Genomic DNA, 25,708 nt, shown 5'->3' on the forward strand with positions numbered 1-25,708 from the left:
GTCCGGTTTCCAACAAAATATTATGAGACATGCAAAGAAACAGGAAAGTATGACATATATCAGAGTAAAAGCAGGCAACAGAAATTGCCTATGAGAATGAACAGATGTCAGATTTAACAAAGACTTCAAAGTAGCTGCTATACATGTAATCACAGAACTAAAAGGAACCATGATTAAAGAGGTAAAGGAAGATATGATGACAATGTGAAACCAATAAAGAGAAATTATTTTTTTAAAAAAGAACAAATGGAGGGCTTCCCTGGTGGCGCAGTGGTTGAGAGTCCGCCTGCCGATGCAGGGGACACGGGTTCGTGCCCCGGTCCGCGAAGATCCCGCATGCCGCGGAGCGGCTGGGCCCGTGAGCCGTGGCCGCTGAGCCTGCACGTCCGGAGCCTGTGCTCCACAATGGGAGAGGCCACAACAGTGAGAGGCCCGCGTAACGAAAAAAAAAAGAACAAATGGAAATTCAGGAATTGAAAAGTACAGTAACTGAAATGAGAAATTCAACAGTGGATTTAAACTGGCAGACTAATTAGTGAACTTGAAAATAAACTGATAGATATTAATCAATCTGAACAACAGAGAGAAAGAAGGCTGAAGAAAAATGTACAGAGCCTCAGAGAAATGTGCGACACTATTAAGTGCTATATTGGTTAAGGAAATGACTCCCAATGGTAATTCGAATCCAGAGGAGCCAAGTGAAGAGATCCAGAAATTATTACAGCAAGCAAGTAGCTAGGTATGAGCAGAGAAATGGGGGCAGGTGCCAGGTGGCAGGAAATCATGCACCTTGTAAACAGTGGGGGTCCATAGGCAGACAAAGGAAAGCAGGAACCTCCAGACTGACAGGAAACCACACATTTCAGGTGATAAGTGTCCGGGTAGCAGACGAAGAAAGGTGAGGAAAGAAGGGAATCTCCTACATCAGAATGTAACCTGTTGCTCATTATGCTCTCATTACAATAAAATTAGCCTTACAGTTAAGAAGTACCCATCATGCACCGACGCCATGACGCTCCTGATCTAAGCTTAATAAGTACAATAATCCCTCCTCCCCTCGGGAAGATGGAGCTGGGATGAAAAATCAGGGAATACAACCTCCAAACTCCTCCTCCTCCAGTGAATATTCCACCCCTTCATTTGTATGCCCCTCATAACTGGCTTGCCAAAGAAATCCAGGGCAGCAGCTCCTTACCTGTCTGCCCACTCTCCCTCTGAGGGCCTATCCTTGCTTAAATAAACTCTCACTTTACTTTCTTTTTTTTTTTTCTTGCGGTACACGGGCCCCTCACTGTTGTGGCCTCTCCCGCTGCGGAGCACAGGCTCCGGACGGGCTCCAGACGGGCTCAGCGGCCATGGCTCACGGGCCCAACCACTCCACGGCATGTGGGATCCCCCCGGACCGGGGCATGAACCCACGTCCCCCGCATCGGCAGGCGGACTCTCAACCACTGCGCCACCAGGGAAGCCCTCACTTTACTTTCTTAACCTCTCTGCTTCATCTCTGAATTCTTTCGTGATGAAGAAAGAACCTTAAATTCACTGGGAACAAAATGATACATTAGAAGGTTAATATAACAAAAGCTATGAACATATACTAGCTTTCCTTTCTTCTCTCCAAAGTTACATAAAGTAATAATTATAACAGTGTATTGTTGGGTTTGAAGATGTATGGGTGTCATATATATATATATATATATATTGGGTTGGCCAAAAGTTTTGTTCGGGTCTTTCCATAACATCTTATGGAAAAACCCAAACAAACTTTTTGGCCAACCCACTATAACAATAAGATCACAGAAAGGGGGAAAGGGAATAGAGTTACACAGGAGTAATTTTTCTGTATCTCATTAGAATTAAGTTAGTTATAAATCTGAAGCTGACTCTGGTAAGTTAATATGTATATGGTAACTAAAAATATAGCAAAAACATTAATGAAATTAGAATGCAACATTAGAAAATATTCACTTAATGCAAAAGAATAGAGGAACAAAAAATATATGAGACATAGAAAACAAAAAGTAAAATGGCAGAAGTAAATCCAACTGTATCAGTATTAACAGAAAGTGTGAATAGATTAAACTATCCAATAAAAGGCAGAGTTGTAAAGTCTAGTAATATGCTATCTACAAGAGACACACTTCAAATTCAAAGATACAAATATATTTAAAGTAAGAGGATAAAAAAGATATACAAACAGCAACCACAAGAAAGTTGAAGTGGCTATAGTAATATCAGACAAAGTAGACTTTAAAACAAAAATGTTAGTAAAGACAGACATTTTATAATGATAAAAGGGTCAATCTATCAGGAAGATATAACAGTTATAAACATATATGCACCTACTAATAAAGCATCAAAATACATGAAGAAAAATTGACAAAAATAAAGGGAAAAGTAGACAATTCAACAACAATAGTTGGAGATTTTCAATATTTAATAATGGATAGAACAACTAAGCAGAAGATCAACAAGAAAATAGAAGACTTAGGGCTTCCCTGGTGGCACAGTGGTTGAGAGTCCGCCTGCCGATGCAGGGGACACGGGTTCGTGCCCCGGTCTGGGAAGATCCCACATGCCGTGAAGTGGCTAGGCCCGTGAGCCATGGCTGCTGAGTCTGCGCGTCCGGAGCCTGTGCTCCGCAACAGGACAGGCCACAACAGTGAGAGGCCCATGTACCGCAAAAAAAAAAAAAAAAAGAAAGAATAAAAGAAAATAGAAGACTTGAACAACACTATAAACCAACTAGACCTAATAGACATCTATAGAATACTCCACCCAATAATAACAGGATTATTCTCAAGTACACATGGAACATTCTCCAGGATAGACCATATGCTAGGTAATAAAACAAACCATGATAAATTTGAAAGATTAGAAATAATATTAAGTATGTTTTCCGATAATATGGAATGAAAGTAGAGAACAAAAACAGAAAGAAATTTGGGAAAATCACAAATACATGGAAATTAAACAACATGCTCCTAAATAACCAATAGATCAAAGAAGAAATCAAAAGGGAAATTAAACTATATTGAGATGAATGAAATTGAAGATACAACATACCAAAACTTATGAGAGGCAGCTAAAGCAAGGCTTAGAAGGACATGTATTGCTGTAAATACCTATATTAAAAAAGAAGAAAGATCTCAAATCAATAACCTAACCTTTTAACATAAGACCTCAGAAAACAGAGCAAACTAAACCTAAAGCAAACAGAAGGAAGGAAGTAATAAAGACTAGACAGCAGCTAATGAAACAAAGAATAGAAAAACAACAAAGAAAATAAAGCTAAAAGCTGATTCTCTGTAAATATCAATAAAATTGACAAACCTATAGATTGAAAAGAAAGAAAACTTAAACTACTAGAGCCAGAAATGAAACAGAGGACATTACAACTGACTTCACAGAAATAAAAGAATTATGAAGGAATACTAAGAATAATTGTATGCCAATACATTAGATAACTTAGATGAAATGAACAAATTCCTAGAAAGACACAAACTACCAAAACTGACTCCAGACAAAATGGCAAATATGAACATACCTATAATAAGAGAATTAATTAGTAAACAAAAAGCTACCAAGAAGGAAAAGTCCAGGCCCAGATGGCTTCACTGGTGAAATCTGCCAAACATATAAAGAAGAATTAATACTACTTCTTCACAAATTTTTCTAAAAAATACAAGAGGAGAGAATACTTCCTCACTCATCCTATAAGGTCAGTATTATCCTGTTACCAAAACCATACAAAGACATCATATGAAAAGAAAACTACAGATTAATATCTTGTATAAATATGGATGCAAAAACCCATCACAAAAATACTAAAAACTGAATCCAGCAACATATAAAAAGAATTATACACCAGGAGCAAGTGGGATTTATTCCAGGAGTGTGAGGTTGGTTTAACATCCAAAATTCAATCAATGTAAAACACCATATCAATAGAATAAAACACAAAAACCACGTGACAATCTGAAAAGGTGCAGAAAAAGCATTTTAAAAAATCGAACACCTTTTCATGATAAAAACACACAACACACTATAAATAGAAGACAACTTCCTCAACCTGGCAAATGACATCTAGGAAAAATGCACAGCTAACATACTTAATGGTGAAAGACTGGATGTTTTCCCCTTAAGATTAGGAACAATACAAGGATGTTTGCTCTTTCCATTTCTATTCATCATTGTGCTAGAGGTTCTAGCCACGGCAGTTAGGCAAGAAAAAGAAAGAAAAGGCATCCAGATTGGAAAGGATAGAAGTAAAATTATGTTTATTCAGAGATGACATGATTTTATATGGAAAATCCTGAAGGATCCACTAAAAAACTATTACAACTAATACATGTGTCCAGCAAGGTGGCAGGATAAAATTTCAATATACAAAAATCAATTGTATTTCTATATACTTGCAATGAACAATCCAAAAAATGAAATTAAGAAAGCGATTCCATTTACAATAGCATCAACAAAATAAAATACTTGGTGATCAATTTAACAAAAGAAGTGTAAGAATTGTACATTAAAAAATTAAGAATGTTGTTGAAAGAAATTAAAGATCTAAAAAAGGAAAAACATCTTATGTCCATGGATCAGAAGACTTAATATTGTTAAAATGACAATAATCCCAAACTGATCTACAGATTAAATGCAATCCCTATCAGAATCTATTTGAACATCTCTGTAGAAACTGACAGGATCACACTAAATATTCGAAATAGAGCTACCATAGGACATAGTAATTCCACGCCTAGTTATATACCCAAGAGAAACAAAAACATATGTCCACACAAAAACTTGAATATGAATGTTTATAGCAGAATTATTCATAATAGCTAAAAGGTGAAACAATCCAAATGTCCATTAACTGATGAATGGATTTTAAAATATGGTATATCTAGATGATGGAATATTATTTGGCTATAAAAAAATAAAGTACTGATACATGCTGCAACATTTATGGACCTTGAAAACATTTTGCTGAGTGAAAGAAGTCAATCACAAAAGACACATATTACATGATTCTATTTATATGAAAAGTCTACAATAGGCAAATCCATAGAAACAGGAAGTAGAAGAGTGGTTTCCCTGGGTTGGGGAGAATGAGGGGGGATGATGGGTGATAGCTAAAGGGTATGGGCTTTTGTTCTGAGATGATGAAAAAGTTCTAATATTGACTGTGGTGATGGTTGCACATATTTGAGGATATACTACAAAACACTGAAATGTACACTTTCAATGGGTAAACTGTATGATATGTGAACAATATCTCAATAAAACTGTTTAAAAAGAGAATGAAAGAAGCCATCATTATAGATACTCCAAACATTTAAAGGATAGTAATGGGAATATTACGAGTAACGTTATATCAATAAACTCAATAACATAGATAAAATTGTCAAATTCTCTGAAAGATACAAATTGCCAAACTCACTCAAAAAATAAATCGAAAACCTGAACAGAAGAATGGTTTTTAACCATCATGTCTCTAGAAGAAAATAAGGACCCTAATTCGTAAGCATATCTAACTTCCATGGTGTAAACCATGGCCAATTTCAAGCTATCGAAGCGACATCACTGAATGAAGATTTGTTAAGAGATGAAAACAATCAGCTCTCATTAGCTGGTACAAGCCAGCTCCAGCATGACACTGTCTGTTATCTATAAAAGAAAATTAATTTGTTATTAAAAACCTTCCAGGAAAACCCCAGGCCCAGATGTCTTCACTAGTGAATTCTATCGAACATTCAAGGATGAAATAATACCAATCTTAAATAGACTCTTTCAGAAAGTAGAGGAACAGGTCTCCTCTTATATAATGAGGCCAGAATTACTCTGATACTAAACAAAAACATTACAAGAAATCTAAGATCAATATACTTCATGAACATAAAAGCAAAAATTCTCTTAAAAATTTTGGGAAATTGAATCCATCTATATGTAAGAAGTATAATAAATATATCATGACCAAGTGAGGTTTATCCTAGGAATGAAGTTGGTTGAGCACTCAAGAGTCAATGTAATAGATAGCTAGTGGGAAGCAGCCACATAGCCCAGGGAGATCAGCTCGGTGGCTTGTGACCACCTAGAGGGGTGGGAGGGAGGGAGACGCAAGAGGGAAGAGATATGCCAACATATGTATATGTATAACTGATTCACTTTGTTATAAAGCAGAAACTAACACACAATTGTAAAGCAAATTATACTCCAATAAAAATGTTAAAAAAAAGTCAATGTAATTCATCATACTAACATGATAAAGGAGAAAAATTATAACCATTTAATAGATACATAAAAGGCATTTGATAAAAGACAATACCTACTTATGATAAAATTTCTTAGGAAATTATGAATAGAAAGGAAGTTCCTCAGCCTGAAATAAGGCATCTATGAAAAAACTACAGCTGACATCATACTTAATAGTGAAAGACTGAACACTTTCCTCCTATGAAAGGAACAATTCAAGGATGTCTGTTCTCACCACTGCTATCCAACAGTGTACTGGAAATCTTAATTAGTGCAGTAAGGCAAGGGGAAAAAAAGTGTGCAGATGGGAAAAGAAGTAAAACTATCTTTATTTGCAGGAATATTACAAGCATGTACATAGAATGCCCTAAGAATCTATACAAAGTTATTAGAACTGATAAGTGAATTTAGCATGCTCTCAGGATAAAATGTCACTATACAAAAACCAAGTATATGGGGGCTTCCCTAGTGGTGCAGTGGTTGGGAGTCCGCCTGCCAGTGCGGGGGACATGGGTTCGGGCCCTGGTCCAGGGGGATCCCACGTGCCGCGGAGCGGCTGAGCCCGTGCGCCATGGCTGCTGGGGGCTGCGCTCTGGAGCCCGCGAGCCACAAATGCTGAGTCCACGTGCCACAACTACTGAGGCCCGCGTGCCTGAAGCCTGTGCTCCACAACAGGAGAGGCCACCGCAGTGAGAAACCTGTGCACCGCAACGAAGAGTAGCCCCTACTCGCCGCAACAAAGAGTAGCCCCTGCTCGCCGCAACTAGAGAAAGCCCGTGAGCAGCTGTGAAGACACAATGCAGCCAAAAATAAAATAAATAAATTTATTAAAAAAATCAAGTATATGATATAGCCACTATGGAGAACATTATGGAGGTTCCTTAAAAAACTAAAAATAGAACTACCATACAACACAGCAATCCCACTACTGGGCATATACCCTGAGAAAACCATAATTCAAAAAGTCATGTACCACAATGTTCATTGCTGCTCTATTTACAATAGCCAGGACATGGAAGCAACCTAAGTGTCCATCGACAGATGAATGGATAAAGAAGATGTGGGGGCTTCCCTGGTGGCGCAGTGGTTAAGAGTCTGCCTGCTGATGCAGGGGACACGGGTTCATGCCCTGGTCCGGGAGGATCCCACATGCCTCGAAGCGGCTGGTTCCGTGGGCCATGGCCGCTGGGCCTGTGTGTCTGGAGCCTGTGCTCTGCAACGGGAGGGGCCACAGTGGTAAGAGGCCCACGTACCGCAAAAAAAAGAAGATGTGGCACATATGTACAATGGAATATTACTCAGCCATAAAAAGAAACAAAATTGAGTTATTTGTAGTGAGGTGGATGGACCTAGAGACTGTCATACAGAGTGAAGTAAGTCAGAAAGAGAAAAATAAATACCGTATACTAACACATATATATGGAATCTAAAAAAAAAAAGGTTCTGAAGAACCTAGGGGCAGGACAGGAATAAAGATGCAAACTAGAGAATGGACTTGAGGACATGGGGAGGGGGAAAGGTAATCTGGGAAAAAGTGAGAGAGTGGCATGGACTACCAAATGTAAAATCGATAGCTAGTGGGAAGCAGCTGCATAGCACAGGGAGATCAGCTCCGTGCTTTGTGACCACTTAGAGGGGTGGGATAGGGAGCTGGGAGGGAGGGAGATGCAAGAGGGAAGAGATATGGGGATATATGTAATCAGCTATATATGTATAGCTGATTCACTTTGTTATAAAGCAGAAACTAACACACCATTGTAAAGCAATTATACTCCAAGAAAGATGTTAAAAAACAACAACAACAAAAACACAAAAAACAAAAATCAAGTATATATCTTATGTACTGGAAATAAACAATTAGAAAATGAAAAATTTAAATGCCATTTGCAATGGCATCAAAATGAGTGAAGTAAATAGGGGTAAATTATAGGAAATACCTGAAGACTTATACACTGAAAACTAACAGTATTTTGCTGTGAGTAATCATGGAAGACCTGAAAAATTACAAAGTATACCATGTTCATGTATCAGAGGACTCAATACTGTCAAAGTGGCAATTCTCCCCAGATCTGAATACTCAGTATAATTCCAATTAAGATCCCAGCTGGCTTTTATTTGTGTATGAGAATCTACAGGCTGATCCTAAAATCTGTAAGGAAATGCACAGAATCTGTAGCAGTCAAAACAATCTTTAAAAAGAGTATCAGAGGACTGACAATAACTGACTTTGAGCCTTCCTATAAAGCTGTAGTAACCAAGACAGCATAGCATTGGCAAAAGGATGGGAGTGAAGATACACGGTATGTGTGCCTGCCATTTTTGTTGTCCGGTTTGCATGTTGCATTTCCCGTGCCCCATGAGCACCAAATTCAAGTGGACCCTTGATGAATGGGTGCTTAGCAAGACTCAAAGCAAGAAAATGGCAATGTCCTTACGTCTATGATTGCTGATAGCCAGGAGAGGCCACCTTTTTGGTTCCACTCAGAACTTACTTCCAGGGACTTCCCTGGTGGTCCAGTGGTTGAGAATCTGCCTTCCAATGAAGGGGACACAAATTCAATCCCTGGTGGGGAACTAAGATCCCACATGCCACAGGGCAACTAAGCCTGTGCACCACAACTACTGAGCACGCAGGCCACAAGTGGAGAACCCACGTGCCACAGCTACAGAGCCCACATGCTCTGGAGCCTGCACACCACAACTACTGAGCCCGCATGCCACAACTAGAGAGAAGCCCGTGCACTGCAAAGAAGATCCCGCGTGCCGCAACTGAGACCCAACACAGTCAAAAATAAATATTAAAAAAAAACTTACTTCCAACACACAGTCATATTCCAAGAACCCCAAATGACCAAGAAACCCAATCATATCCTTATTGACATGTATTACTTCCTTGAATTTGCCAACCACTTACTGTTGAAAATGATGACAAAGAAGAAAAGATAGAACAACCCACAGTTCCAGTTCCATTCTATGCGTGCAGAATGTGCATGTGTGCACGTACCAAGAAGTAAAATAAAAACAGTTGAGTCAGTTTTGTGCAGCATTCCACTGTTCTGGTAAGAAGTGAATACATATACAAAATATGAATTATGCAACTTTGGTGCTTCTGCACATGAGTCAAATGCTCTTATATGCATTTAAAACTGACATTGTACAATATAAAGATGGACTATATCATTTATGCTAATAGTTAAAATTTTCAACTGTCCTTTACTTAGAACAACATTAAATAATAAATAGAAAGCACCATGTTAAGGTCAACATCAGTGGTCATAAATCACATTGATAGCATGCAGCCGTGATATGATGTGATGAAATTGCACTTTATCCTGTGATCTTCCTCCCCCACACCCATAACCCCAGTTTAACAAAGAGAAAAACATCAGACAAATCTCAGTGGACAGGCATTCTACAAATACCTGCCTAGTACTCGTAATTATAAAGATCATCAAAATCAGTAAAAGTCTGAGAAACTGTCACAGCCAAGAGGAGCCTAAGGAGAAATGACAACTAAAAATATGTGGTATTCTGGATAGGATCCAGGAGTAGAAAAAGGGCATTACGTAAAAAAAAGGAAATTTGAATAAAGTAGACTTTAGTTAATGACAATGTGTCAATACTGGTTCATTACCTACAACAAATGTACCATACTAATAAGATGCTCCGGGGTACAGAGTATATGGGAATCCTCTATAATACCTTCTCAGTTTCTTTGTAAATCAAAAACTGTTCTAAAAAATGAAGTCGACTAAAAGAAAAAGTCAAAAGGGAGACCACAGAAAAAAGAAAAGCTTTATATGTTAGTACCTTTAATAGCACTTTTTTCCTTGCTTTTTGAACAAAGGGCTTTGCATTGTCATTTTACACTGGGCCCCGCAAATTATGTAGCCTACCCTGCCTCTGTCCCTACCTCTGTCACCCAGACTTCAGACTAGTGTTGTTTTGGACCCTTTTGAGAGTCCCTGAGGCCAAGAGTGAGTAAGGCTCTGAGTATGCTGGGGCCCAGGAGGGAAGAGTTCTGTGCTCTGAACTCATCTGGATTCTGGGAAAGGCAGCAGCAGCCAGTCTGGAGAGGCCCCCACTCAGGCCAAATGGTGTTCCTAAGAGAAGCCCCTTCTCACCTCACCGCGGTGGGCAGTGTGGAGTCAGAGCATCCTAGAGCTGCAAGGGACCTCGTTCACCACAGCCCCTGACCCCATATTTTAGGGCGAAGGAGGAGGACACAAAGAGAGGCATGGAGAGGGGTAGAAGGCTCCCAGCCTCCAGAGCCCTCCAGCCAGTGACAGCCTGAGTCCTGCCCAGCCCAGAGCCAGGTACTGCCTCCCTTCAGCCCAGGTCTGGACCAGCCTTCCCTGTCCCTGAGTGTTTCCCAGAAGCCTGAGTTGCCACCCCACCTTTCTTCAGAGTCCCTTGCTTGTTTCTCTGGGCATATGCAGGGTGTGTGTGTATTTGTGTGTGTGTGTGTGTGTGTGTGTGTGTGTGTGTCTGTCTGTCTGTCTGTCTGTCTAGGCTCAGTTAGGATGAGGCCAGAAGCAGAAAAGAGGGGCTCTTGTCATTGCATTTCCCACTTGGCTATTTCCCCCAGGGTGGGGTTGGGGGAGGTGAGCCTGAGAGCCCCAGGCTGGACAGAGCCTGCTGCAGTCCCAGGCAGCAAGTCTTGAGACCAAAGTACTGCCATGGGTGTCATTAGGAAGGAATGCAGAGGCAGTAGCAGCAGGGGCAACCTCTGGGCTGGAGAGGGCAGAACTCCGCAACTCCAAGTCCAGACAGACAGGCCCTGCAAAGGGAAACCAGACCTCCATGGGGTCTGGGGGGCGGTGCTGGAGAGGCGCTCAGAGGGCAGGGGGACTCTGTATCTGCCACAGAAGTACAGCCTCACCAGGGAGCAGGAATCCCTGAACCAGAAACCCACCCTGGGCTTCCTCAGATCCCCCAGAGAAAGGCCACACCCCTGAAGACTGTTGTCATGGCAGCAGCTGCCAGGGCTGACTGCCTTCCCCTTTTCCTGTATGGCTGCCCTGCCTGCCTTCTGGGACCTTCGGCTCCTGTTCCCTGACATTCCCTTTGTACCAAATGGTTGTCACCGTGGCAGAACCCCCTTCACCTTATGCTCTCTGGAGAGCCCTTTCTCTCAAGGGAATCTCAAATCAGCTATTGTCAGGCAGAGACTTAGAGCCAATACGAAGATATTGCCTTCATTCCTTCTTTCAGGTTCTAGTTCCTCATACCTCCCTTGTCTGACCCCCATGTTTACCAAGTGCTCATCGAGGGTTAATTTGGGAGCTTTCAGAGGCAACTATGTCTTCTATCAGCAGCAGCAGAAGGTAATTCCACCCTGAGAAAGGAAAGGAGGGGAGCTGGCCTGGCGGAGCGTACTCCTGGCTGCCACACCCAAAGGGAAAAGGAATTTTTTCATTTGGAGTCAGAGCTCTTTGCTGAAGATCTCCTCTAGATCTTTCCTGAGCTTGCTGAATTTATCATCCCATTTAGTACTAATGGTGTGATGTAAATTAATATTTTGTAGCTAATGTACTGAATGACAGAATCTGAATACAAAGAATGAGGGAGTGAATCTAACTGACAACATTTAACCCAGAAAAATACAAGCTTCTGCACTTGGGTTAAAAGTAAACTGATATACAGAAGTGCATTAACAGGGGTTTGGGGATCTCAGTTGACTGCAACTTAAAGTGGATTCAACTGTGTTATATGGCATCCACAAAATCTACTAAGATCTTAGGATGCATCTGTAGATGTATCGTGGCTATTCTAGAATGAAGGGTGTGGTAAGATCACTCCATGCTATACCAGGAAGAATATCCAGTATTTTCAGACATTTACAAATTCAGGAGCATGTAGGATGGTGAGTGACTTTGAACAAATATATCACGTCAGAAGGAGCTGAAACAACTGGGGAGGTTAAACCTAAAAAAAACAGTCTTGGTGAGAACATAACTGTTGAAGGATTAAATGAGATAGTATATGAGATAGTGCTTAGTGCAATGCCTGGCACACGGGCTCAATTAATGTTAATAATAAAAGAACGATAATTAGTAGTATTATCAGTACTGTCATACTATTATTATTGTTACTAGCGCTACTCCAGGTCCTTTACACATACTGACTCATTTATTCTTTTTACCAATCCTATGAGGTAGGTACTATTTTGTCTCCAATTTTGCAGATGGGAAGTAGAGTCACAGAAAGGTCAAGTATATTGCCCAGTGTATCTCACAGATGGGCAGGGGAAAGAACAAGAACATTAACTTTGGCAGTGTCAGGTTGTCAAGGGTAAAAGGCACTTTTGTTATTTTAAACTTGTTTTGTAACACTCCAGAGGGCAGAACCAGGACCAATGTGCATAAACTACAGGGAGGCAGATTTCAGCTCAAAGGGGGAAAAAAAAACACTGAATGATTAGAACTGTCTGAAATTTCCCTGGAGTATCTCTTAAGGTAGTGAGTCCTCCATCACAGGATGTGAGGAAAAAAAGGATAAAAATGAAGAATGAATAAAGGGGGCTCCTCTCGGAAAGAAACCATACAAATGATGAAGCCAACCCTTGGTGAAAAGAATAAAGAAGGTAGAGTGAAACTTGGTTTAAAAGACACATATCATTGAAAAATTGAAAGGTAAAACAGTTATGGAAAATATATAAAGGTGAACTAATATCTATCTGTCTTGCTGCTATCTCAACACAAAGTAAACTAGATGTTGGAGAAAAGTGACAAAAAGCTCTTAAAATGGGAAATTCCACGTATGAATTTCTGTTTGGAAACTTACTAGACAGGCCAGGATCCTCACAGATCTGATGGTCACCTACACTGAAAGTGTAAATTATAAGGAGAGGTATAGTCTGCTCTCTGGAAGAAAGGCCATCTGCATGATAAAGTAGCATCCAGGCTGATGTGAGATGCAGGCATGAAGTCGAAGATCATAAAACACCATTAGATCCAAAAGTACATGCTTATAATAACAACTGTGTTAGCATGATTTTAATCCTGCTACTTTGTGTGTGCTCCCAAGAATTATTACATAGTTTAATATGAATGTCCTCTGTGCTGAATCTATCTTTTTGGGTATAGCAGTCCCAGGACCCAAATATTTGCACATTTAATGAATTGATATAAATTTCGTCAACCAGCAACACCAGTAGGTTGCTGGTTAAAGATTTAGACCCACAGCAAAATCTATTTCTTCTATTATAAATAATAATTACTCAATAGTATATATATGGTACATATGTAATATAAATACATACATACATATATATATATAATAATGCCATGCTCTCCACCAAAAGTGCTCCCATTTCAGATAGTAAATAAGTTTTCAAACTATTTGTACATAGATGCACAAATGTGTATTTTGATTTATGAAAATCAAAGTACTCAGTCTTTTTAGATTTATGTATTGATACTTCACAAACTTTACTCTTTCTAGAGCTCTAGAACTGAATGATTACCAATTTAGACTGGAGCTTCTACTTGTGATTTAGGTCTGGAGACTCAAGAAAAAATCCTTAAGTCATGGAAAAGTGAAAGTTTATCTCCGATGAAAGTGACAAGAGATGAAAACCATGTTGATAGAGCCTAAACGGACATGATGGAGTTATGGATGTGGATTAAACCTGGAAGAAGTGGCATATGATAGTGACTCATTAAGGAGAAACAGTCAAATTTCAGTACAGGATCTGAACTGTAGGGGAAATAATGGGCCTTGGTAGCTGATGACAGGAGAATGAGGGAGAGAGGTGTTATCAGGTGAAGAGGCAATAACCCTCAAGACTGGATGCTGACCGCCTCTAGTAACCAGGAAAAGGCAAATATAAACAGAGAGGTGAGTGACGACGATGTATGGTGTGTTAGGGGGTCAGGAAATATCGGCTGGTTGCGGCAGCACCGCCGCCGGTCAAAGTGGTAACTGGGGATCTGAGCTTGGCGGTGACGCGCGGCCATCACGTGACCAGAGCCTGTGTCTGCCCAAGTCCCTCTCGTCGTGGTCCTTTTTCCCTGTCCAGACACCATCTTCCTATTGCCCTTTGGTCGAGGGGAAAAACAGAAGGAAGTAAGTCCCCTCCGCCCTCTTAAATCGGTGTAAGTGTCGGTGCTGCCCAGTAACCCCTGGGATTGGGATGGCACAGAGTTCAGGCCTTCCCCTGTGCCCAGCCCCGCCCCGCCCCCGCGCCCATATTTCGGTGCAGAAAATGGTGGTCTAGGGGGTGGGGTGGGGAGGTGAGTGGGCCCCCCCCCCCACGGGAAGGAAACACGGACAGTTAGAAACAGCTTCTAAGTAGTCCTTCGCTTTCACTTCCCGCCTGGAAACAAATGGCGAGCATTGCGGGGTTGGCGGGGGTCAGGGGGAGAACGAAGCTTTGAGATGGGGCGAGGGGGAGGGGAACACGGGGTGAGGCAGCTGGTGCCTGTAAAAGGGACGTGTGAGTCAGTCCCTCCCTCATCCCCTCTCCCCGCCCCCTACCCTGTCTTGTCTGTCTGCAGCTCCGCAGGTCACAGCGGGGCACCTGGAGGAGAGGATGCCTAGGAGCCAGCCGCCGGGAGAGGTCCAGGTCGGGGTAGGGTTGGGCAGCGGGCCGGGATGGGGTGAGAGGGACGGCGCTTGAGGGAGCCGGGTCCGCGGCACTGCCAGCCCGCCCCGCCCCGGCCCCAGCGGGAGAGGCCTCTGTGGCAAGGCCTGCCGGGAAAATGGTGGGCTTTCGGAAGGAGGGGGTGACAAGGTGTGGGGAGGCCGGGGGGGAACGACCAGACGCAGCGGGGTCCCGGGGGCCGAAGAGACCCTCGGCCAGCGTAGGTTGGAGTACCCGGGCCCAGACTCGGGAAGAGGCAGGTACTGGAACCCATGGGCGGGGTTTTGGTCCAGACAGCGAGTATTCTGACTCGCCTTTGCCTTTCCTGTCTCCTGTGAATAACCGTGCTTAAAAAAGACCATCCTGAACATGGAAAAAGCCTGCCAAGAGCCTGAGGAGCAGCCACAGAGCTCGCCCAAGGCGGAGGAGGAGCGGCCTCCTGTGGAACACTCTCCCGAAAAGTCGTCTCCGGAGGAGCCGTCTTCGGAGGAGCAATCCTCGGAGGAGGAGTTCTTTCCTGAGGAACTCCTTCCTGAGCTCCTTCCTGAGATGCTCGTGTCCGAGGAGCGCCCTCCTCAGGAACGCCTGTCTAGGAAGGACCTTTTTGAGGAGCGCCCTCCCATGGAGCAGCCTCCTTGCGGAGTGGGCAAACATAAGCTAGAAGAGGGAAGCTTTAAAGAGAGGCTGGCTCGCTCCCGCCCGCAATTTAGAGGGGACATACACGGCAGAAATTTAAGCAATGAGGAGATGATAAAGGTAGCAGAGGAGATGGAAGAGATGAAGCGAGTACGAAACAAATTGATGATCATGCATTGGAAGGCAAGGCGGAACCGTCCTTATCCTATTTAATGTGTTCGGCCTTTAATTCTGTTTTGCCTGGTATGAGTATTATCACCTGACCTTTGTTTGCTTTTTCACATATACCTTACCCCGTCTTCCTAATCTTAACTTTGCATGGCTTTATTTGAGGTGTTTCGCTTGTAACTGGCATAAAATTGCCCCCCCATCTGCAAGTCCCCCTCTTTCAATCATAAGTCTTCTCCATTTGCATGGAAAAGATGTACATTATATATTATGAAGTGAAAAAAGCAATTTTCAGAAAGTGTATGTAGTATCCCCTTTTTGTAAAAAAGTATATTTATATATTAATATGAAATGAAAAACTGAAAGTATATACTTCAAAGGCTTAACAGTGGCTATCTGTGGTAAGATAACAGGTGACTTGTTTTTCATTTTTGCTGCATCTGAATTTCTCATTTTTTCAAGATGAACACATTTTACATGTGTTGCAAAAAAACCCCAATATAATAGAAAAATTGTAAAGCAATTTAAAAATAATGTCAATCAGCTTATAAAGATAATGTGGCACTTAATAAATACTTGACAGAACTTAAATCCCATGTTTTTTTCTGAATCTCTTAGGCAGAGATGTAAACCAGGTACTGTACTCATATTTGTTTAAGGGTCATTCTTTTCCCATTTAAATAGGAATAGGAGAATTTACAGGGCTGCTGCAGAACCAAATGAGGTAAAGGTCATGTGAGCTGTACTTTTTCCCCCTACTTGCACATGCTGGACCCCATCCCCTATAGATTCCCTTCAGATACTGGGGATAGTACCCAAAGGAGGTCTCGTTTGCACTCACAAATCCTGTGCAATTCCAGGTGAGTGCCACATTCTATTCCTGTCCTGCTATTCTCTTCCCTTAGATACCACCATGTCTGCTGGGTACCGCTGCCCCTTCTCCTGGGTCCTGCTCCTTTCATGGCCCCCATCACAGCTGAGGTGCCAGAGTCCTCAAGGTGCAAAGCTTTACTGATTGCTCTGGAGTCCCTGCTGGGCCAAAGCTGAACTGTGTCTCTTAACAGATATATGAAGGATGCCCCTCCTCTAGCTTTAATATTACACCTGTCCAGGTGGATACCATCCCAGTGCTGCTTAGACCTCTATGTCTTAAAGAATTCTTAGCAGAATAGTCTTTCCTATTTATTTTTTTCCCAAAAGCCTCCCCTTTTCTCCATTGAGCGCAAACATGAGTTCACTGGGACCTGGGCTCGGAGATGAATATGTGAGCCAGACACAATGCTTTGTGCTCAGAATTGGAACCCCCTCCCAAATAATCTCCAAGGATAACTATGGTTTTAATTGCCCAACATTTGCTTAGGGTGAGTTCTCTCCCAGGGGCTTTTGGCAGGCTTGCCTTACCAATTCATCTGACTTACTCAATATGTATAAGTTAAAGAGGAAATTAAGACCTAAGCTCAGGGACTTCCCTGGTGGTCCGCTGGGTAAGACCCCTTGCTCCCAATGCAGGGGGCCTGGGTTTGAACCCTGGTTGGGGAACTAGATCCCGCACACATGCCAAAACTAAAGATCCCGCGTGCGGCACCTAACACCTGGCGCAGCCAAAATAAACAAATATTTTTAAAAAAGACAAGCTCAAACTAAGACATTTCCCTTCTGCCCCACCCCACATCAACAAGAAACATGCAAAAGTCATTAAAGCGCTGTGTGTGTGTGTGTGTGTGTGTGTGTGTGTGTGTGTCTGTATCAGGTGTTATGATTTCTGTTAAACTCCTTTTTAAAAATCTAAGATTTGTAAGTAATTAAAGTACTAATATATATGCATATACATATATATGTGTCTGTATCAGATATTATGATTTCTAAGATTTTGTTTTATTGATCATGTTAATTCTAGAAACATAGATAGTGGCTAATAATTTTTGAATTATGACCCAGTCCTGAACCCAGTCTGTCTGATGGACTATGTTAGCTTCAGTGTGTTCACATCTCTGAAAGCATGAATTGCAATTCCAAAGGGATCACGTTAGGGGTGAATTTCCCCAAATTCAACATTAAAATTATTCAAATATTTCAGTTATCAGTGTTTCTCCTATAAAGTAAGCAGAGACCTGGGCTCTACCCCAGACCCACTAAATCTGCTTTTCTGTATATGAGCACACAAGGTGGAGAGACACTGCTATCTATATACAATATACTCCTGGTTTTAGTAAGAATAAACTATGACATAAATAGAAGAAAGTACAGATGATTATATCAGAATTAGAGAGGTGAAAGGCTTGTCCAACCATATATTTAAATAAGGAATTAGAAACAACCTCATCAACTTTACTACATAAAATTTAGATTTTTTTTGCAACAAAGCAAGACCATACACAGAATAAAAACCTAAGAGAGATGACAAAACAGCAAGATGTATTTTCTATGGTTGACATTATGTAATGCCTTGCATTACTTCCTTACAATATGAGTAAGGTACATCTGAACTAAATAAATTCAAAGTTCTCCTTTGGTAATCAGATCTCAAAATGGTAAGCCAGTCCTGTGCCCTTAATTTTGCTTTTGCTTTAATTTTTTCACTGTGTGATGCCATTAGGGGGGATCTTCATGTCTCCAGACCATTTCTCAAGGTTATGGTAGCCTGATGGATGCTGATTGGGTTGGATTCTGGCTGGAGTGAGTTGAGGGGCCAGCAACTCACTTGCCAGCTTTATAGGATGGAATGAATCCAGCCCCCTGACACTGAGGGGTGGTGCTGGGGCAGGATGTGGAAAGGCTCCGCCAAGCCATACTCCTCTCCAGGGTGGTCTGACTTTGGTTTCTCTGCACCAGCTTGCAGCAGGCACCAGACTCTTCTAGGCTAAAGGCCAGGCTGTCCTGGACATACACACCAGGAGGACAACGACTGTCCCATTGCAGGTCAGAGCACTTTGCCTCTCTTTCCTTTTCCCTGTCTCTTTTGGGGAACCTTTTATAGGGGAGGAGATAAAGCCCAAGGATTCCCAAGTGGAAACATTGGTCTGAACAGTCTTTGAGCAAACAGATGTCTGACCTGGCTGGGCCTGACCAGGTAACTTGGGGCTGAAGCAGAAGGGGCTGGCCCTTCTGTCAGAGTCCAGTGAAGTAGCCCCCCTGAAATGGGGTGAGACCTCAGACACGACCTCACCCATCCCTCTCCCACTCACGTTGCTCAGATTCCCAGAAGGGCCTCAGATGTGCCCTGGCCTGTTTGGGTGGTTCTGTGGTGACTTTAGGTCTGTGTGTGCCTGGTGCGGCGCTTCTGATGTCTGCATCAGCCCAGGCCCAGAGGCACGGGAGCCCCCAGGTAAAGGGAGCTTCAAAGGCATGTGGTCTCACAGCTCAGGAGAAACGGGGTGGCAACTCCTGTGTGAACACCCCTATGCACTGCAGGCCTAGCCCACGACTTGGAGGTCAGGGTAGTCAGACTGTGGCTTGGTGTGAAGATGTTTTGGAGGCGTTGATGTTGGAGGGTCAGCAACATCCAGAGCCTGGTTCTCTGGCCCCCTCACCACTTCCCTGCCCGCACAGAAGGCTGATATCCCCATCACGTGTCCAAGAAGCTACTTGCCTGGCCAACTCCAGAGCAGAAAGCGTTGAGGGTCCAGGACCCTGGAGAGAGCTGTCTGCTAAGCAGGATGCCCAAGCCCTTGGGAGACAGTGCCTGGGAGTGGGAGCCCCTCTGGTGAGGCAGGGTAGAGGGATTGGGTCCAGGGTCCTTGCAAAATGCCCAGAGACTCCTCCCTCTCCCATTCAGAAATATAAACTCAATTATTTTTACAAATGAGGAAGATTATACAGATAAATAAGAAGTAGACCCTGTGTTCTAACTCAGATTTGTCTGAATAAAGTTCTGTGTTCTGCCCACTGTGCCACACTGCCTCCAATTTAGATTGTAGCTTTCTGGGGCTTAGGGAATAATTGATTTAGACTTGCTAAGTATGGTATCCTTGTTGGTTTGTGCATTTGGGTGAGCTTCCACACTATTATCTTTTTCCAGGTGGAACCGTCCAGTAGGCAGTTAGATATGTGTCTAGAATTCGGAAAAGAGATTGGCATGGAAATACGGATTTTGGTTGGTGGTACCTGGTGCATAGTAAGCAAGAATCCAATTGTATATCCTTCTGTCCTTTCCTATAAATATATATTTTTCAAACAGAAGTGCGATTCTACTGAATTCACTGAATCATAGTCTGTGTGTAGAAAATGAACTTTTTCTTTAGACCTCTGCCAAGATAATACGTTTTGAAGAGTATTTAGAAACTAGAGGTAAGCGCGCCATCTGGTGGCCTTAGCCGGACTGCGAGCAGAAAACAGCTAACGAGAGACGGAAAGAGAGAAACTATTGGGTGATAGGGCAGAAGACCTCAATCCTGACTCACACTGGACTGACACAGTATCAGCCTCTTCCTGGGAGTGAGGTGGCACAAGAAGCAACCTATAGTTAGATGGTTTTTCTCTGTCTCAAGTCAAGATAAGTGTGTTTGTGCAAGTATGTGTGTTTAAACTGAGTGATCTTACACTATTTTCACTTTTTCTCTGATTGTGGAAGTTACATGTTTCTACTAGAAAATATCTGCAAATGTAGACAAGTATAAAAGAAGATATGAATTACTTATAGTTTCTCTACCCAGAGAAAATAATTAATATTAACATGCATGTACTTACACTGTGTGTATATATATCTCGTTTTATATACTCATCAATTTACTTTTTATATAGTATATATGTATATTACTTTATATATTTATATATTATACATTTAAATACTTTTATGTATTCATATGTATATTTGTACTTATATCTTATATAGCGTATATTTTTTTAGTCCTTTATTTTTTCCTTGTACACGTGCCATGACATTCATATGGGTATTCATTCTATCAACCACACTGCTTGGTGAAGAAGATAATCTTACCTTGTGTAGTTAAGCTGGCTAAAACTGAATGAATTTATTATAAGGGTTTTAAAAAAATAAGCTTTAATATCAATAGTGTACTTATGTAAAACTGAAACTTAATTTTCTTTTTCTCTGGTATAAGGAAAAAGTTTTATGGACTATTAGTCTGCTCATGATAAGAGACTGTGAAAGGTTTTTCTTTACCTTTTAAATAATCTGCCTAGAAAGCAAAGATTTTGTGTCTTACCAAGGTAGTTTCCTATGCTTCATATTGTCTTTATCATCAGGTCTTTGATTACTTAAAACCAAGTCTTCTCAATATTTCCTTTAAAATCTTTTTTCACTTTGGTTAGATGGAAATTAAGTAGCTTCATAATGATCTGTGATCCTTTTTAGTCAAGCGTCCACGTTCTTATTTTTGACTAACTTCCCAAAATCAAATTCTAAATGAAGTCTTTTTGACCTCAAACTAATTTTGGAATTTTCTAAAGGGGCCCTGGAAAATCTCAAAAGATTTGTTCTCTCTCCTTTAAAAAAAAATGAGATATTAAACTAATTAGGCTTATTTGATATTTTAAACTTTCTTTGGGTTATATTTGTATACGTTATTAATATAAGTGTTCCAGAAATTGCATGAAAATTCTAGACTTCTGATATGTCCGGGTATAATGTTATAAGTCATAATGCTAGTTATTATCTTAAAATATTGTGCCACAGAAATAACCGAATTTCCTTATCATTGAATTATTGTGTACTCTCAATATATAATTGAATTATAATGTACTCTCATCAGTACATTGAATTGAATTATATGTACTGAATTATAATGAATTATAATTGAATTATAATGAATTATTGAATTATAATGTACTCTCATCAGATCTTTAACGATGAATTATAATGTACTCTCATCAGATCTTTAACGATGGCCATTTTTTTTTTTTTGTGGTACGCGGGCCTCCCACTGTTGTGGCCTCTCTCGTTGCGGAGCACAGGCTCCAGACGCGCAGGCTCAGCGGCTATGGCTCACGGGCCCAGCCGCTCCGCGGCATGTGGGATCCTCCCGGACCGGGGCACGAACCCGTGTCCCCTGCATCGGCAGGCGGACTCTCAACCACTGCGCCACCAGGGAAGCCCAACGATGGCCATTTTTAAGCCTCTTGTCATTTATAGATAGTTACTGTTTTATTCTGATGATTTTGCAAAAGTGCTTCAACTTCAAGGAGATTCTTGAAAAGGACTCTGAGAAGTACAGATTTCTGATAACTTCCACATCATACCACTGAACTGGGTAAGAATCTATAGAACTCTAATGAAAAAACTGGATTCATTGTCAATATTATGACCTAGTATGAGTGTGTTTTGTGTTTGGTAATTGCAATCATTGTTGCTTTTGTTGTGGTCATCCATTTACAATGCTTGGTGTCAGTTTATTTATCTCTTGTAAAAATAAAATACAGTGTGTGTGTGTGAAAAAAAAAACAACTGGATTCATAAGACTGCTAACAAAAGATCAAGATCAACAAGAGTTAATTTACGTGGGATTGAATCAACTAACGAGGATGATTATAATTTTTTATGACTTTGAAACATCTTGGTTCTCTAACGTTTTGTTTGCCAAAGTTAAGGAAACCTCTTTTTATTTTCTCTTAAGCTATCTATGATTTACAGCTAGTTGGTAAAGTATACCCTTATGAACAAAGGTGAAACAGTTACTTTTTCTCCCTGTCTGATCCCTCCAGAGTTCGGAAACTTACTGGGTAGTTTTTTTGTTTGTTTGTTTGTTTGTTTGTTTTACTGGGTAGCTTTCATGGCAATGTAGTTGTTCGCATTGGTTCAATAAGAATCCGTTCTTGTAACAGGACACAGTTAGAAACATTGGTTATATTAACAAGACTTTAACTGTGTAGGGGAAGAAAAATAATTCACTCTACCCTTCTAAGGCCTTGGCTGAGATCTGCTGTTAATAAAAGACAGATTAACAGGAGAAAAACAAGCAGAAGTTTAATACCATGTATACCTCCTGTATAAATAGGAGATACCCAGGAAAACTGAGTAGCTCCCCAAAATGGCCCAAGCCATCACCTTAAATACTATCTTCAGCTAAAGACAAAAGATGTTGGTGGGGGTGGGGGCAGTCTCGGGCAGTTACTGTTACTGAACCGGGTTCGTTTGCCTGATGTTCAGCAAGCCAAATGATGAGATGCTGAGGTTTTATAGCAGAGGACAGGATTATTCACAAGGCAGCCATGTGAGGAGACAGGAGAACAAGTCTCAGATCTACCTTCCCAATGTCGAGGGGCTTGGGATATTTATGGGATAAAGAAGAAGGGTGGTCTTAGGCATGGGGAAAGGTGATTGGAGGTAGGGAAAATGTTAGGTAATTAGTGTTCTGTGCAGGCATATCTGAGTTATGTGCTTCTTCATGGGATGTATGTTAAAAAATGGAGGTGCTAGGGAGATCAGCTTGGTGCTTTGTTACCACCTAGAGGGGTGGAATAGGGAGGGTGGGAGGGAGGGAGATGCAAGAGGGAGGAGATATGGGGATATATGTATATGTATAGCTGATTCACTTTGTTATAAAGCAGAAACTAACACACAATTGTAAAGCAATACTCCAATAAAGATGTTAAAAATAAATAAGTAAAAAATAAAAGTCAAGGCTTTTCCCAGTTTGGTGGGTAATAATAAATAGTAAATAGTTTTTCTTCTGGGTCCTGAAAGACAGTCCTCTGGGAATGTTTTATGTCAGAATACGACAGGCCATGGTCCATCTAAGCCTGTACAAAACGACAGGTAGCTTCCCTCCTGACTTCTATCAATCTTCATATTATCAGATGACACTAACAAGCATGATTCTATAGCTTTATATGAGTGTGATGAATAAGACCAAACCAAAATGCCTAAGTACTTTTAAAGCAATATCCCAAAACTTAGAAAGTCAGTGAGTTTCTGAAAGATTTTGTAAAGGAAAACAGTGTATATCGAATTCTACCTTCTTACTGAGGATGGTATGTACTAGAAATGTTTTCCTTTTAGGCAAAAATCTGAAAATAGATGAACTGAGTAGAAAATCTAGGTCAAGGAAGGGTTAAAGTGGAAAGTTGACCATGGCATCAGGGGTATCAAACACCAATAAAATGTACCTGGAGAGAGATGTTCATCCTTGCTTTTCCTTTAATAAAGCTTGGTGGAATGCCTCATGAGAAAAAAAAATGGAGGTGTTTAGCATGATCTAAGGGTGGAGTTTTCAGCCCTCTGATGTTAAAAGGTCCTTCATCAGATACCGGCGCAGGCCTAGTTTTAGGACTGGTGGTCCCAACCAGTTTTAGCCAGCTTGAACTGGACAGGACCTACTCCAAGTTCCTGGAAAACAACTTAAGTCTCGTTACTATAGTGACCCATACGTCAGAGGCTTTATCTGTAGGGGTGGTTAAGAAGTCTTATGATATATTACCTAAGCTTGGAGGGTATGCAATTAAAGAAGGGGAAAAAAAAGAGAAAAAAATATCTAAAGCAAGCTTAATCAGTACAGGCAGATTACAAGCAGAGGGTTTTTTAACAAGCTGTTCCCTTATCTGCTGTTCTGTAAGACACACTCAAGGATTTCTGTTAAGGCGCCAGCTTCTGTTAACCCTATGGGGCATGGTTGCGTTATCAGGCAAAGCACAGTAAACAAGAGCGTGGTTGTTATGTAGCTTTGTTTGCTCCTTCTCCATGAATTTCTAGAGATTTTGTCATCCTCCTCTTCCTGGTACCAAGAGGGAGACACTCTTACAAAGATTTCCCTTACTAGACTTATTTTGCAAACAAATTAGTCTTATGTTGATTATCTCTGATAGAAATGGGGGTGTCTGTAGAGAGTAAAATTACGTTTTCAGTGGAAACTATAATGCACCTGTGTGGATTTCAGATTCTAGTCCTGTTAAATGTCTTTGAGGTTTTGTATTCTACTTGATAGCCTCCCATAACTGCCCCTCCCCCCAAACACTTTCTTTTGTCTTTAGCTGAAGATGGTATTTAAGGCAGTGGTTTGGACCATTTCAGGGAGTTACTCAGTTTTCCTGGGTATCTCTTATGTATATAGGAGGTATACATGGTATCAAACTTCTGTTTGCTTTTCTCCTGTTAATCTTTTATGACAGAGGGGTGTCTCAGCCAAGGCCCTAGAAGGGTAGAGGGAAAATTATTTTCCTCCCCTACAACATGCATGTACTTACGTTGTATGTGTACATATATCTCCTTTTATATAATTTGTCAATTTACTTTTTTATATAGTATATATGTATATTACTTTATACATTCAGATGCCTTTATGTATTCATTTATATGTTTGTTGTTATATCTTTTTTTAATACCTAAATTTATTTATTTATGGCTGCATTGGGTCTTCGTTGCTGCACGGGCTTCTCATTGCAGTGGCTTCTCTTGTTGAGGAGCATGGGCTCTAGGCGTGCAGGCTTCAGTAGTTGTGGCACATGGGCTCAGTAGTTTTGGCTTGCAGGCTCTAGAGCACAGGCTCAGTAGTTGTGGCACACGGGCTTAGTTGCTCCACGGCACGTGGGATCTTCCCCGACCAGGGCTCGAACCCGTGTCCCCTGCATTGGCACGCAGATTCTTAACCACTGCACCACCAGAGAAGTCCCTGTTTGTTGTTATATCTTATATAGCATATATTTTATTTATTCCTTTATTTTTCTTTGCACATGTGCCTTGACATTCATCCACATGGGCATTCCATCAACCACACCCCTTGACAGTAATGTCTATAGTGAAGATAAAATTGTTCTCTGATTTCAGAGGCTTATGTCTGAAGGCCACATGAATGGACAGGTCCCCCCAAAAAGTATAAGAGCACTAGCTTTGTTTGGAGTTAGGGAAAGAATTCAAAATGAGCAAGAACCTACTTTGGGCCAGATACTTTAACTGTGGGATCTTTAATCCTTACAACTTTTTGAGGAAGGCATTCATCCTTATTATAGATGAGGAAACTGAAACTCAGAAAGTTTGGGTGACTTATATAGGGTCACACAACCAATAAGTGGAGAAACCTGTATTTGAACTTAAATTTGTCTGACTCTTAAATCAGGCCTCCTAACCATATGCCTTGCTTGCTCCAAAATTTCACACCTTCTGTCTTACTGCTG

The 25,708-nt window shown here is 41.2% G+C and overlaps 1 protein-coding gene across 4 annotated transcripts; it reads left to right on the forward strand.

The window, feature by feature from the left end:
- Positions 1-14,233: 14,233 nt before the first annotated feature.
- TCEAL1 (transcription elongation factor A like 1) lies at positions 14,234-16,225 on the forward strand. Of its 4 annotated transcripts, none has more exons than XM_082680803.1 (3): positions 14,234-14,322; positions 14,754-14,827; positions 15,197-16,225. In XM_082680803.1, the coding sequence occupies exons 2-3, from the start codon at positions 14,789-14,791 to the stop codon at positions 15,686-15,688; spliced, it is 531 nt and encodes a 176-aa protein (XP_082536929.1). In that variant the 5' UTR covers positions 14,234-14,322; positions 14,754-14,788; the 3' UTR covers positions 15,689-16,225. The 4 variants fall into 4 exon arrangements, with proteins under 4 accessions (XP_082536929.1, XP_082536931.1, XP_082536930.1 ...); XM_082680805.1 differs by having other exon boundaries at positions 14,754-14,821; XM_082680804.1 differs by having other exon boundaries at positions 14,261-14,351.
- Positions 16,226-25,708: the final 9,483 nt, after the last annotated feature.

Source organism: Grampus griseus, assembly GCF_964374135.1.
Source record: "Grampus griseus genome assembly, chromosome: X".
Classification (NCBI taxonomy): domain Eukaryota; kingdom Metazoa; phylum Chordata; class Mammalia; order Artiodactyla; family Delphinidae; genus Grampus; species Grampus griseus.